Source organism: Schistocerca serialis, chromosome 1, assembly GCF_023864345.2.
Source record: "Schistocerca serialis cubense isolate TAMUIC-IGC-003099 chromosome 1, iqSchSeri2.2, whole genome shotgun sequence".
NCBI lineage: Eukaryota > Metazoa > Arthropoda > Insecta > Orthoptera > Acrididae > Schistocerca > Schistocerca serialis.
Window position 1 is genome coordinate 70745065 of NC_064638.1, and position 16611 is coordinate 70761675.

Below are 16611 nucleotides of genomic sequence, written 5' to 3' on the forward strand. Positions count from 1 at the left end.
TACAAAAGTGATATTAAATGTGTTCCAGCTCAGAAACCATTCGGTATAGGGCATACGTCAACATGAAGTTTTTTGTTCAGAATCACTAATACTATCACCCCTCAAAGCATGTGCCTTTCCACCTGACTCACCCTGTATTTCTTTCCGTGCTCATTACACATCGGTAGAAACATGACGTAATATGGACAAATGTTTTGGTTAGTACCGCGAGTGAATATCAGGGCCCTGAAGGAGCAGAAATTGATCCAATATTATAACATCATGCAGTCACATAACGTGGGGATTTTTATAAAATAGTTAAGCAGGAACTTTACCAAGAACTGCTACTTTCACAAAGCGACAATAACAACGAAAATGTAAATACGTAAGACTTTTGTTTAAAAACAGTTCTGGACCTATGAGACTCGTTCCCAATAGGAATCGTGACCATAACATCTTGTTATTTAGCCATCAAAGTTCGCTGCCCATCAGAGTTACCAAAGAGCTAATTTTCCTATAATTTTAATGAGATACAATACTGTCCTAGTCTGACAACCATTTGGGGCAAAAACACCTTATAGCTATGTAACAAAATAAATAAAAATAAAATATGAAAATAAAAATTACGATGTAATGTCACGTCCACGGAGTCATTAGAAAGGAGAATTTGTTCCCACTGGGAGACGAAAATCAGCCTTGTGGTTTTCAAAAGAACCACATTCTGCTATTTGTCTCAACGATGTAGGGAAACTACGTAAAATCTAAACCTGGAAGCGGGATTTGAACCGCGGTCTCCCAAAATGTGAATTAAATGTGCTAACTAGTGCCTAGCTAGCACGGTCTGTGGAGAATAAACACGCAAATAGTTACAATACGTTGCGCAAAAATGAATCCAGAGCAGTCGGGGATCCCAAAATATGCGTGCGGCGTTTCCGCTCGTATGCAAATAAAAGCTAAATAGATGAAGGGACATTCGACAATGCCGACAGTCAAGATAACGCAGAATCCCAATCAAATGTCTCATGCAAGGGAACTCGTACTACTCGGAATGCAAACCGCTGCTGCCGTACGTTTAAATACACCAGCGGTGACGGAACTTTCTACGCCCTACGGCGTACCTCGCCAGCTACGCCGACTGCGGCCGCTATGTTTACCTTCGGCACGACACAGTCAAGGCTACGCGATATAGCGTTCTGCCAAAACAACTGCCGCGGCCGACTCGTTGGAGGTCGGTTCAGACTACCTTCCAACGCTGGCCGCCAGCGATAGCTCCCTTAGTACCTACATACTGCGAAGATTCGCCAAAACGCGGGCACTCGGTACAGATGGGCGTCCTAAGTAATGTCTGACGCATATTAATTGACAGAAGTGCCAAGCGGCGACGCGTTCTTTAGTGGCTAGAGTGCGGCAGCAACAGGTGGTGGATGTTTTCACTAGCGCGCTTTCCGGCGACTAGCGCTGCAACTAGAGGCAAAGGCCGCCTCGCATAACGTGACGGCCGGGCGTTTCCTCGCTCCAGCTTGCATCCTTGGAGGAGGAGGCCATGCCGGCAAGGAGAAACATCTCTTCACACGCTGTGTTTTGCTCTGCGTCAAAGTGTACGCAAATCGAAGAAAACTTATAAACACCATCTTTGCTTAAGCATTCTTGGATTCCACTGTACTCTCTATTTCGAAAGTTCCTCATCATCATTATCATCTATTACAATGCAGTTATAAACTTTTGAATTTCATCATAATAAACGATCCTGTTGACTAAACGCAATTCTTATGCCTGCACTATACGACGAATTGATGGATCAGTAATAGACTCTGATAGATCATAGTTGGGTCGGATACTTTGCGTTCAAATCGGCCATTAGGCAAGCAGTTATTTAGAAAGTGTCAAATAACAGTGAGTAACTGAACAGTTGCTAAACTGACACATGCAACAGATCAGTGTGCCAAGAGCTTCAATTCACCTACCTTCAGCAGTAAATATTGAAAATAAATGTTGCTATTGGTACGCACTTGTTCAAAAGTTCACGTTACTATAAAATCCAGCAAAAACTTTTAATTTAGTCTGTGTGAAGTTCGCGCCTCCTGCAGTACCAATTCTATACGTAAAATACTGACCAATCTACGAATATCGCCTTTTTCACATTTCTAGATGAACCTGAAAATACTGTGATGTCCTCTGGTGTTCCGTGATCCAAGTAACTTCGCGATCATTGCTTTTTAAACACTGCTTTAAACATTAGGTATTTGTCGCAAGTATGGCAATTCAAAATGTCTCATCAGAGCTATTGCGGCGATGTAATTACAATACTTTGTTCATCTGAAACAAGGGCAAGTCCTCAGCCAAATGCATATCTCCTGTCATTAGCAAACTGGGACCTGACGCAGTCTTCCAAAACGCAACGTCCACATAAACTGCATATTGGCGAGTTCTATCGCCGCAGAAAGAACCCATACTTCACAGGAGAGTGCCCGGTCGGGTGAACTTTGCCCCACTTTAGTGGCCAGGAGGAGTTACGGTAGGGAAGTTAACTTCACAAACCACAGGTTGTTGTCCTTTAGCGCAGACCCTCTTTTCAATAACGCTTGACCTTGGCCTCAACAACTAGGCCGTTACTTGTAGAAAATCCATAATCGTAATATTCGCCAAGTCAGCTTCGAAATAATAGTGAAACAGCACGTTACTGCTCTGTCAGACCGAGACGCAGTTCTGTTGTACTTTGATGGATCAAAGAAATGTCGAGTTATCCTACTTCCTCCGCCCCCCTTTCCCCTGAAATCAGGATGATACCCCGACGAGACAGCATACAAACATTTCACCAGTACGTCCACCTGAAAAGACTATGTTATCATACAGTTTTAAAATATCTGAAATGTTAACATTAAGAGACAAAATACCTGTGTATGCACTAGTATTACGTCTCCCTAAGATCCAGCTACCGATAGATCTCAGCTCTGTCCAAGTGCTTATCTTAAAGCATGTGCTTTGTGAAAAGATAGTTGCAAACAAAATAACCTCTTCCCATTAACTGCTTCCTTACATCTCTGCTTTCCACTGCTCCCCTCCATATCTAGATCACCTCTCTGGCACGATCCATCAAAACAGTGGTCCATCGATCTAGAATTGTAATCATCGAACATGCTTTCTGATGATGAAAATGCTTCTGTCACTATTTTCTTTGACATATCTATCATCTGTCATCATACCCGAACGTTCTAGCAACACATTCTCTGTATGTAAATAGAATTGTCTGCAAACTGAAATTTGGTCTTAACACCACAGTGCTTTTACTAGGTTTGATCTTGTGGACGGCGATATGCCATTGGCTGTTGAAGAGACTCGAGCACTCATTTACAGACTTCCAGTTTAATGTAAGCTACAAAGCACAGCACCTCAACATTTCTCACATACTACATAAATAATTTCTGGAGGTGAAAGAAGCAGTCAGTAAAACACACACACACACACACACACACACACAAATCCCCGAACGACTGGAGATTGAACCCCAGACCTTCGAACTTGTACACTGAACTCCTGACACCTACTCACTGGGCTACTGCACCACTCTTTCTCTGTACTTAGATAAACATGAAACTGCATTTTCCTGTGTAGAATTCATGATTACGAGACATACCCATAACATACCTTCAGCTTCTATGTAGCCTGGGAAGCAGTGAGTAACTAAATAGTTGGTCAATTGTACATGCAACAGGTCAGTGTGCCAAGAGCTTCAATTCACCTACCTTCAGCAGCAAATACTGAAAATAAATGTTGCGGTTGAAAAGGCGGCAAGATGTGAAATCCGTTCGATAAAACTGTTTTTAGTAGCAACAACTCTCAGAGCCATTGACATTCACATCGCATTAAACTGAAGGAATCTGACGAGTGAAGATGGTGTGCGTGAATGATTTCATCTGTTTAAGAGTGGAAGACCAAATGTTCGACATGACAGAAATGGCCGACCAACTATTGCCAACAACAAAAAGACAGACAACTGACGAAATACCTTCTACAGAACAACACTTAGCAGATTTATCAAACTTTTGCATGATATCGTTACTAAACAAGTATGGCAACATGTAAAAATGTAAAAAACTGGCTGCGATGACACTCGGCAGAATTTGTGCAAAGGGAATCTGTCAAATCGTTAAGACACATATGGTGTATGCATAAACACGAAATGTTATTATGTACAGTAATATTACAAAGGGGTGTTAAGATTTTTCTAATGAAGTACACACTAACGCAGGGTGCCTTCCGAACCTCTCTAGAATATTCTCCATCCACCTTATGCGCTAACATATTTTTCACTGAATGTCCTAGTATTATTCACCCAGTTCTGACACGCACTAAACAGCCATCAATTGTATAGACTCAGAACATAGTCTGGACTCAAACGTAATGATATCCAAGCCAACAACAACGGATTCTGAAAACATCACACTTTTCTTCAACTACTCCAGGAAAGCCATGAATAAGGTAGCCAGATACAATCATGTTGGGTATCTAACGAAATTAGTGTTTTTGGCAGGGGTAACATAGCATGTTATCTTGGCTGGAGAGTCATTAAAACATGCAGAAGTAATTTTAGATGGCCCCAGGGACTTGTGATGGGATTCTTGTTGTTTGTGCTGTCTATTACTGGTCTGGCACAAAATATTAACAGAAACTTTGGATTTTCTGCAGATGCTGCTGTAATCTATAGTGATATCTTAAAAATGCAATCAGGTCCTGATGACATTTAAAACTGACGAGAAGACTGGTGATTTGCTCTGAATGTATATAAATTTAAAATTTTGCACTTCACAAAAGCAAGGAAGTAATATCCTATGACAATATCAATGAATCGCAACTGGAATCAGTCAACTACTAAAAATACCTGGTTGTAACAATCTGCATAAGTTTGAAGTGGAATGATTACATATGCTCAATTGTAGGTAACAGACTTTGGTTAATTTCTTCTACATCTGTACCCTACAAATGACCAGGAGGTGCATGGCAGATACAGGTAAAAAATTCAATGGACGAAGGAGGCTGCTTACGAAACATCCGTACATCAAACCTTAGAATATTGGGATCGGTACTACCCAGGACTAACAGGAGCCACTGAACAAAGAGGGCACCACGAATTGTCACAAGTGGGTTTGGTCCGAGACATGTTTTATTAGGCCCACTGAAGAGCGTCACAGAGATGCTGAAAAAACTTTACTGGCAGACGCCTGAAGATATAGACCAATCATCCTGCCTTAGCCTATTTACAAAGTTTCAAGGGTCAGTATTAAGTGAGGGATGCAGGAATATGCAACATTCCCCTACGTAGGACAACGAAGACCACAACGTCAGACTAATTACAGTGTGGACAGAGGCGCGCGTCTGCCAGTAAAGTTTTTTCAGCATCTCTGTGACGCTCTTCAGTGGGCCTAATAAAACATGTCTCAGACCAAACCCACTTGTGACAATTCGTGGTGCCCTCTTTGTTCAGTGGCTCCTGTTAGTCCTGGGTAGTACCGATCCCAATATTCTAAGGTTTGATGTACGGATGTTTCGTAAGCAGCCTCCTTCGTCCATTGAATTTTTTACCTGTATCTGCCATGCACCTCCTGGTCATTTGTAGGGTACAGATGTAGAAGAAATTAACCAAAGTCTGTTACCTACAATTGAGCATATGTAATCATTCCACTTCAAACTTGTGTGTGTGTGTGTGTGTGTGTGTGTGTGTGTGTGTTTTGAGGTTTTCGGGAACTAAACAGCGTGGTCATCAGCGCCCAAACGCATAGAAACAAGAACACATGCGGTGAAGGGACAAAGACGGACAGTGAACAAGGAGAGCAGCTAAAAGACACAGACCTGACGCAATTCCAAATCCTCACATACAGAGGTAAAACAAGAGGAGAAGAAATGCACTAAAAAAGGAAAGGAAACGCAAGGAAAAGAGAACAGAAATCGAAGTTAAACAAGTAGGTAATCGTGACTGGCGGACCTCTTAACTAAAACCTGGGTAAGCCAGTCACCCAGCAGCACATTAAAATCCTCTCCCTAAAATCCGAGGCAACAAATTGGACAGGACACAAAACCGTAAGACCTTAACCACGGTCGTTGCGTAGTCTTGCAAAATAGAGGGCAAATCCGGTGGCAAGGAAACCACCGCTCTCTGGTCAGAGAATAAAGGACAGTCAAGTAAAATGTGGCGGACAGTAATCTGGACGCCACAAGCACTGCAGATTGGGGGGTCCTCCCGCCGGAGTAAAAAACCATGCGTTAAGGGACTGTGCCCAATGCGGAGGCGAGTGAGGAGAACCTCATCCCGCCTGCATGACTGGTAGGACGTACGCCATGGCCGCGTGGTGGCCTTGACCAAACGCAGCATATTTTCACCGACTGCCAGCCACTCCTCTTCCCATTGACGCTTAACACGAAAACGCAAAAGGGAGGTAACAGCATGGAGGGGAACGGCACATTCAACAACGTGAGGGAGGGAACATGCGTCTTTGGCAGCCACATCCGCCAGTTCGTTTCCCCTAATACCCACGTGTCCCGTCACCCAGCAGAAAGAAACCTCCTTCCCCTGCCGTTGCAGGTGGAGTAGGGCACCATGGATGTTCTGGACGACCGTATCCGCTGGGTACAAGTGTTGCATGGTCTGAAGGGCACTCAGGGAGGCATTTAAGCAGTCAATCTCCCATCGCTCCATAATAGAACGCGACGGGAAGAAGCTATAATAAGTGGTACAATGTGGAAGTCCCTCTGGCGTGCACTTCACGCCGCACGGTATAATGCGGCGGCTGCGCACGCTGCTGGCGTGTTGTGTGGCGCTGCCGCTGCGCTTTTTCGCCGGCGCGCTGGAAGACGCGCGGGCGGCGGTTCGCGCCGGGCCGAACAATCAATACGTGGCGTCCGTGCCAGCGTCGGCGTCGCCGACCACCGTGGGATGCTGCGCTGCGTGAAGCGCCACGGGGCCGGGAATGCGCCTTGCCCTCGCTTGCCTCGCTGCGTCGCGCACCGCGGCCGCTTTCCTATCTACGGATGCGCTTTGCCTCACTGTCCGTCCTGAATAGCACTGAGCCACTCCACAAATGTAGAATAACCTTCACATTTGTCCTCCTCCTTACTCCATTACAGTACTAGACAGTTTTCACGTAAGAAATAACTTTTATTAGGCTGTCGCCGAGGTCCTCTTACACACACAGTTTTCTAGGCACAGCGCGTCGCAGTTAACAAGAATATTTTTGAAAGACGGCACGTTCATCACCTTTTAGATGTTAATGGAATATTTTCAGAACATACGTTATCAACGGTCATAGACAGTAAAAAGCATTATGTTTTCAAATAGACGCCGGGACCTTGTATAGTGTGTTGCCATGTATTCACTAATAACATGTTTGTGCAGTCTATTTGTTGCACATACTACAATGTATCAACAGCAATAAAATACGTGTCAGCCACCTATTTCTTAAACAACGCTCCATTCTTGGTGTTCAACGCTATGTTTGTGACATTTTTTTATTGCCGTTGATATGTGGCCATATGAGTAACAAATGTACTCCACAAACATGTTTAATTAATAAATTGCAGCATACTATACCTGTTGGAACATATGCAGATGCCCATGTGTGTCTGCAAAAAAGGTTTCATTCTACAAGTATTGAACACACTGTCTTACTCATGTAACTAGAGAAAGTTGTGTTGACGCCTTAGTACACGCTTTGATTTTCTCCTACACGGCTCTGAAGAGCATTAAAAGAGATACATAATGGAGGCGGGAGAACTGTTGTGTACTCCATCTCTAATACCACTTTCCTAAACTAATTCTGTGATAAAATGCGTCTTCGTTCCACTAACATCCTTGAGCGTCTCTGCGACACTTTCCTTTGAGTTACACTGATATAGATCTACTACGATCCTAATAGTGCGTCTCTAAATTACTTCGATGTCTGCTACCATACCCACTTGATAAAAAATCGCATCTCAGTCTTTTAATTGTGGTTCCCATAACAGATGCCTTGCACTTTTCAAGATATTCCCAACAGGTCTCGTATTGAGCCTCAACCCTCTTCCATTACGGATTTTGGGTATTCCTTCTATCTCATTTCACTTCGTGTAACTACATTTGGTATCCAAAGAACATCACCGGCTTTGAAAGTTTATCAGGCAGTCTATAATCCTAAGTTACCGGGTTCTTTTTCTTATTTAGAAACTTAGACAACATTTCTTTCGAAGAATCATCTCTCGAGTGTATGAGTCAAAAAGCGCACAGCACCCAATTTGAAATATTTATCCCTGGACCAAGGAAAGAACGGCAGTATCACTCCATCGAAACGGAGCCCTACGTCGGACTCGATAAGGATGGGAAGGAAATCTACCATGGTTTTGATTCAGGAACTATCGCACATTCACCTTTATTGGTTTCGGGAACCGCTGAAAATATACGTCATGTTGGCTAGATGGGAATATGAACACTTTACAGAGGAAGAGATCAGTGTTTAACATCCCATTGACAACGAGGTCATTAGAGACGGAGCGCAAGCTCGGATTAGGGAAGGAAATACGACCGTTCCCTTTCAAGGAACCATCCCGGAATTTGCCTGAAGCGACTTAGGGAAAACACCAAAAACCAGGATGGTCGGACGCGGTTTTGAAGCGTCCTCCACCAGAATGCGAGTCCAGTGTGCTAATTACTGCGTCGCCTCGCTCGTTTCACTTTGTTTCATTGTTTTAGCAACTGAGTTATATTGCTTGCCTCTCTCCACCACTATATATAATCAGCTCAGCAGTTTTTAATTTGGCGTTACTTTTTTGGCAGATATATTCCATTTAGAAATTCTGCTGATCCTACAGTATTTGCCTTTTTTAAAATCATGTTACATTCATGCGGTCGATCAGTCGAGGGGCATGAAAGGGAAGCAGTGGTTGGGAAGGGAGTGAGACAGGGTTGTAGCCTATTCCCGATGTTGTTCAATCTGTATATTGAGCAAGCAGTGAAGGAAACTAAAGAAACATTTGGAGTAGGTATTAAAATCCATGGAGAAGAAATAAAAACTTTGGGGTTCGCCGATGACATTGTAATTCTGTCAGAGACAGTAAAGGACTTGGAAGATCAGTTGAATGGAATGGACAGTGTCATGAAAGGAGGGTATAAGATGAACATCACCAAAAGCAAAACGAGGGTAATGGAATGTAGTCGAATTAAGTCGGGTGATGCTGAGGGAATTAGGTTAGGAAATGAGACACTTAAAGTAGTAAAGGAGTTTTGCTATTTGGGGAGCAAAATAACTGATGATGGTCGAAGTAGAGAGGATATAAAATGTAGGCTGGCAATGGCAAGGAAAGCGTTTCTGAAGAAGAGAAATTTGTTAACATCGGGTATTGATTTAAGTGTCAGGAAGTCGTTCCTGAAAGTATTTGTATGGTGCGTAGCCATGTATAGAAGTGAAGCATGGACGATAACTAGTTTGGACAAGAAAAGAATAGAAGCTTTCGAAATTTGGTGCTACAGAAGAATGCTGAAGATTAGATGGGTAGATCACACAACTAATGAGGACGTATTGAATAGGATTGGGGAGAAGAGAAGTTTGTGGCACAACTTAACTAGAAGAAGGGATCGGTTGGTAGGACATGTTCTGAGGCATCAAGGGATTACCAATTTAGCATTGGAGGGCAGCGTGGAGGGTAAAAATCGTAGAGGGAGACCAAGAGATGAATACACTAAACAGATTCAGAAGGATGTAGGTTGCAGTAGGTACTGGGAGATGAAGAAGCTTGCACAGGATAGAGTAGCATGGAGAGCTGCATCAAACCAGTCTCAGGACTGAAGACCACAACAACAAGTTATCTGATGGAGAATTTCTCGTAAAAAAAAAGAGAGAGAGAGAGAGGGAGAGAGAGAGAAAATTTAATGAACGAACGTATTCTGGTTCTGATCAACAATATTTTCTTGTTTAATGCTGTGACAGGATTCCTAAATCAGACCATATGCTGAAAGTGACGAGTTATATAAGCACATAAAATCTACAAATTCAGATATATTTTGCTCAAATTCGAATCATCATTCACGAATTTCAGGTGGCTAAATCTAACACGTGCAAGCAGATAAGCGCAGATATTTTTCCACCCAGCCTTGCAACTCGTGATCTGCACGATCCTTTCGCATATTATTATATTCAGCGCCACGTCTGTAAGTTTTAAGCCCTACATACAGCCGGAGATAGCAACCCCGAAGATCGGAGTGACTAGTTCTTATAGCAGCTCTTTGTCGCGCCGTCCACTTAGTTTGATCATATCCTTGCTCTACACTTTTCGAATATGCCCAGTCAGTAGCTGTCATCATCCTTACATGTATTCGTCATTCTTATTTAACTTCTAATTCTTTAGTACATGCTGGGCACTGAGTTCCGAACTGTATGTGCTTTTTTTTTCCTTCAAAATATTCGAAAGATTTTATTTCTACTGGATGCATTCTGGAATTCTCTGCCAATAGTATTAGCACTATGTTGACTGGCTGACTAGTTGTAATATTTTTTCTAATTAATTCCTCTGACAAACTGAGACTTGCTTGTTTTTAAGTACTGGCGCTACCCAGAATTTGCTTCTTGGTCGAACAGCACGTCCATTGCCTTTGTGCTCTTTCCTCACTAAAGATTCGCCCCAGGAGCTGTGGGATCAGGTTTCTGCCAACTGTCTCACTGAATTGAGTAACCCTTTGGCTTTGTCACCAAAAGCTTGCTGAACCTTGCAAACTGCTGCTACTTCCGTGTCACCAGGAAGAACATACAATTTTGCAGCTACCCTGTTCCACGGGAGCTTGCCAGGGTAAGGCATATATTCAAACAATTAATGCAATTTGGAAGGCACAGCCATTCGGTATATTCCTGAACAATTGTATGTCGTTGTTCTATGCTGCACATAGAAATATGATGGCCGCAAATGAGCTCTAAGTTCAATTCGTAAATTCCACATTACTATCAAGTGACTGTCACTCTCACTGTATCTACAGTTCTCATTCAATAGCTCTACAAATACCAAGTTCAAAATATCAGCACTGCACATAAAAAAATAAAACCAGACAGATACCGTTGGTAATCGTTGACATCAGTCTAAAGACTGGACTTCTCATGCTTCGCTGAACAAATTTAAGGTATTTTTTGCCGGGTTCAAAACACACCAGCCGAATTACAGTGCTAGCGAGGGTACAACAAATAAGTGAAAATTTTTCATTTTTTTTTTCACAAAAGACTAACTGCTGACGAAAATCATGAGCAACTGATGTAGCACCCACTATATGAGCCCATCCCACGAAATAAGAACTGGGCATGTTGTCAATACTATTACACCAGCATTTCCCCATGACTTACCTCGTAGAAGCAGCACCAGCAAAAGCTTGTTAATTGTTTAGCATTGTTCTATATCAGTCCCTTAAATTGTATGACAGGACTGAAGGTACAGTAGCGGAGCGTTTCTCTGATAAAGATTATTGTGTGTTGCAGATTTTGATACAGCGTTACACTGTCGTTTCATAATCACAGTAAAAAAGACGTTACAGGGTTCTTGGTAATTTCTGAGAGACTAAATTTTTTATCCTTCTCCGTCATGCCACTGTTCGCGTTATCGTTATCAAAATAATTAATGGACCGTACTGTCAGCCAAGATCGGCTCTAGCTACGACAACCGGCCAACAAATCTAAGATGTTTATACAGTCGTTCAGCCGGACTGGAGACAGTGAGAGAGTGTTATCAAGGTCATTTCTGTGATGTAAGGAAATGTGCCTGAAACATCTGTAGCTTACCAATTAGAAACAAGCCGCAAACGTTTGTCATATTGATCAAACTGACTGTACGGCTACGTACTTCATAAATTCACGAGAAACATTAAGCAAACAAAATCGCTTGTGGGGAGAAAATGACAAGACGTACAGATTCTACGAAATGTCATAACACGAAGAGGAACTACGCAATAAACGATATCACTTCAGGAGTTAGCGATAAGAGAGAACAATGAAACACTCGATATCGAACAAGATGTTTGTAAAACAATCGGTAACAAGCGGAAAGAAAAACCTAAGCTCTGCGTGCTCCGGATCACGATAATTGCTGAAATAAATACTGAAATCCTTGAGACGTTCACGAAAATAAAAAGCCTAACTTATGTATGCTTGACTTTATTTTCGGCAGAGTCGACCCATGTGAAAAAAAAGGAAAAATGTGCACAATTGAGAAGGTCCAAAGAAGAGCGGCAAGATTCGTGACTGGTACAGTTAGCCATCGCGAGAGCGTTACAAATCTCTTAGAAAGTTTGAAGTGGGACAAACTTTCGGAAAGACGACGCGCTGAACAGAAGGGGCTGCTCACTACATTCCGAAATCCAATCTTCACTGAGGATGTAGAACATATGTTATTACCACCAACTTTCAAATCGCGCAATGATCATCATTCAAAGATAAGGGAAATAAGAGCTCGTACGGAAGCGTTCAGACAGTCGTTTTTCCCTCGCGCGATCCGCGAGTGGAACAGTGGGGAGGGGAGGGGAGGGGGGGGGGGGGGGAATATGACTTTGGCGGGCGCCAATTGCGCCCTCCGCCACACACCGCTTGGTGGCTAGCGGAGTATATACATGTACATGTAGAACAATTAAAGCAAAGGGTCCCTATGCCGTCCCTCCCCTCCTGGCTAGCTCTCCGCCAGCACTCCGTATCTGCGAACTGTACACAGTGTTCACTGTGATAAGGCCGCCTCGTCCGCAGACATAGCAATCACTAATCGTCCCACTCCCTGTATTCACATATCAGCACCTGCGTTAACGAGAGGTTTGTATCACAAACAATCCTGTCTTTTGTCATAACTAAGGCAAATTTAACACAGTTTTACGAGGGGGATCTCTTATAACCTTTCTTTGGCAGGCGTTGCCTTTGGGCGCGCTTCTAAACTCAAAAATACTGAAGGATTATGTATTAAGAAATTTGTTTTGCAAAAACACCTTGCTCATAGTACATACTTCCAAGAAATAAAAAAAATGACTGGGCAGTGATTAGAATAATCATTACAAAAGAAAAGGGGAGTGAGTCAAGACACAAATGTCTGCCTGACCCTAGTAGTTTAAATGTGTTGTGATGGATACCACATAGACACACTGCTGATAAACATTCCAGAGGACAAATGAACACTTTCTTTGTTGAATCACACTCATAGTCACTTAGATTTCGGATTTAAAAAAATAAATGCTGGAATATGAGAATAGTATACAGAGAGAGCCCAATTCTCAAAGTCAAGTCATCGAGTTAACATTGCAAATTGCATATTGTGCGTTTTTGGTAATGTGGAGATACGTCCTCTTAATTCAAGAGGTAAGAAACTTATCCTAACGCCTAGCCGGGTTCCTGGGGCAAATTGGGATAACAGCATCTCTAATGACAATGAAGTCTAAACTCATCGGATACATCTTGGGTCTGCTGTTTAAGAAACGAAACTTCGAACTTATTTTAATTACTGCTACGATCTTTAACACAGTACGACATTATGGTGTTATGAACTTCATATCTTACCAACCATGAAAGCAGTAAAGGTTATATCTCCGAAGAAATGTGTCCCGTTTATGAGTAAAGACTTCGACTTACATAAAAAAAAGGCGCGCAATCAGTAGCCACTTTCAACTATGGAGGAGAAGATGCGGTAACCGTTTCAACTGTACTCAAGAACTCTTATGGCTATAGGGTGTGCAGTCTTGGGAAGTCCTATTGCGTTACTGGAGAACCGCGTTCCTGCCCCGCGTGCAGTTAATGTGAGTGACCTGTTAGAAAGTTAACAGACAAACCACAAGTGACTGTGTCCGATTTACAGCAAAATTAATATACCACGATTTGTAAACTCCCTTAATGGTAAGTATGTAATGCGCGGAGCCCCTGTGAACACTGCTAGATTAACTTCTATAAAAAAAAGGTGATGCTATACTCATTCGTTAAAGACTATTTTCTTTTGCTCGAATTTTAACGCATCGTTTCAAACCGAGTTTAGCTAGTTAAAAATTTTATTAGGGGATACGCATATGAATTGTTTTGAAATCTGATACAGGATCCCTCAGTAGGCACACAATCGAGTTCCCGGGGCTGATTTCAACTGACAATGCTAGTCTGGGTTAGCCAAATAGCGATAAACTTTTCAAGACTCTCGGTCCCATCCTTCATATGCTCACTCGAAAGTATAGCACACATTTTATGGAGCTAGCATTTCTTGATGGCAAGAGGCTCGAGTCACAGCCCGAACTGAGACAAGCTGTCTAGGAAAACGTCCTAAACAACTCCCGCTTCCGAAACAAACACTTGCTGGGTAGTATATACTTATGCAAATTAAAAAAACGATATAATCTGAAATAATTGAGCTTGTTCATAGTCTTCAAACTCGTAATATAAAAGCGTTGAAATTTTTTTAGTGTTAAGTTAGATGCAAGTATTTTTCGTCAGTGTTAACAAAAACTGTGCAAGCTTATCTATCCTTTGATCCGTGAAAATGTCTCCATTACAAACATCAAATGTAAGCAACTCACTATCCACTAGGTGGGCACTGGTATTTATTGACGCACTGTACAAGACTCGTTAATTGATGTTATTAGAAATTTCTAACTAGAAATGTACCGTAAGTATAAAAAAGGATTGCGGCTATTTTGAGTCGATCACGCTTCATAAACAGGTAAAATTTGATTTATTTCTACCGCAAACGTCTTTGTGTGGTACGTTTGCCTATGCACTTGGATCCAGCAACCTACAAAATACTACTAAGTGAGATTGTTCTAATTGCGTATAATTTTTACGTCCAATTTTTACAACTGGAATTTCTGTTAGAAAGATCCCCGTTTCAGAATTAGATACCATAGTTGCTCCTAAAACAATGTGCGTTAGCTCTAAAGCAGTGAGGCCTTGCCATCCCGTATGCACGTCTTTACGAGTTTCTAACCACTGAAAAGTTAGATGTTCTATCGGTTCTTGAATTCAATGTGGACATCAATTTACAAATCTTGTCTCTCCCGCCACTATTCTGCTGCGGTACTGCTGTCAGTCGGAAGCAGTGTTGCCAAGCGTACTAATTTTACTAGACTTGAGTGACGTGTCATTCATGAACACCTCTGACGTTTCCTACAAATAACGTCCGTCCCACTGTGTGCACGAGGCGAAGTGGTTGCCAGTTTATTTAGATGCCTTACATATGCGACGCATGGGACGAGGTCATCTTGCAACATTGCGCCGCTGTCCACCGCTTGTGCTGTTTCTCGTAAGGGCCGACGGGAGGCAGCACTTCCTTGCAGTACTACCAAACAAGCAGAAAACTAATGGTTGGTACCACCTCCATTCGCGGCTTCGTAATGCATTAAATATCACTTTGCTCACTGCGACGCAACTGACAAATCTGGCGCTATTAAAAAGGGTAATACGGGAGGGAATCAAAATACTCACACACACTTTTTTATATAAATACGGTTTCTTTGCTCAAAGAGAACTTTAAACTCATCAAGGAAATAAAAGTACACCTTTTCAGAATTAAAATGAATATTGTATTCCGTTTTTGTTTTATTTTGTACAACTTAGGTATAAACATGTGCTGTTCTGTATGAAACAAAAATTGTATTTTTCTTTTTTACGTACCAGGTCCTCGAAAATGGGACGTTAACTATACTCCATAAAATTTGCCGCTTGTGTAAGATTTTTTTAATACGCTATATATGTTCATACGTGTTCGAACTAGACAGCTCTATCAAATATAATTGAGTCGTATAATTTACATAATCTTGCAATTAAACTTTGATTTTATTTGTCACCGCTTTGAGTTTCTACTTTTAACATAATTAAGGAAGAAACGATGATCTAACTTCCTACAATTTAACTATCCACAGCACCAGTCCGAAAGTATAAAACCGTGACACTGTTCTGTCATAAGTGATAGCAAACAGTATACCTGTCATACTTTATATTGAAAGCTGGTCTTAAGTTCCCCAGTTAACATAGAGGAGTTTCCCAAATTATGTTCTCAGTGAGTGACATTTGCTGACTATCTTTACTGATACTAATAAACATATTTCTGTACTTTGCAGATAAAATTAAATTTACCTATTTCGTGATACGAAGGTCATAATATAAGCAGTAAGTGTCTCGCTCGTATCGCAGGCTCATACTTTGTTATCAGTAACAAATGAGTCGCACATGTAAACGACAAATTGGGACAATGTACCAAAAAGGTGCGAATTGCGTACTCAAGTACCGGGCTACACGAAGCGTGACACTATAGACAGATGAAACTTCACTGTCCTCATTTCCTACTACGTTTTTAAAATGTTTCAAATTTTGATAGGAAAATTATGCATATTACTAAAATAACGTTTCCATGTGAAACAATAACTCAAATTACACAGTAATAATTTGACTTCAATTTCTTAATGAAACAGGAACACTTATGAAATCAACTTACCAGTGCAAAGAAATTCGTGTGGCAGTCCTCCAAACTTGCGCCGTTTGTTTGATGATTCAAATGCGTCATGATTTCTCCATCGTTTTATATTTCGTTTAAATCACCAACCACACGGATAGCCTACTCAGAACCACATAAAATCTGATAATATACACGTACCGTCTGAAGGGTTTTTACGTTCCAATGGCG

The 16611-nt window shown here is 41.8% G+C and overlaps 1 protein-coding gene across 2 annotated transcripts in view; it reads right to left on the reverse strand.

Moving 5' to 3' along the window:
- LOC126461704 (mediator of RNA polymerase II transcription subunit 13) overlaps nt 1–16605 on the reverse strand; it is a 215840-nt gene extending 199235 nt beyond the window's left edge. For both annotated transcript variants that reach the window (XM_050096016.1, XM_050096015.1), the window contains exon 1: nt 16423–16605. In XM_050096016.1, the coding sequence (XP_049951973.1) occupies nt 16423–16491 (69 nt within the window). In that variant the 5' untranslated portion in view covers nt 16492–16605. The remainder of the gene's footprint in view (nt 1–16422) is intronic.
- Nucleotides 16606–16611: the final 6 nt, after the last annotated feature.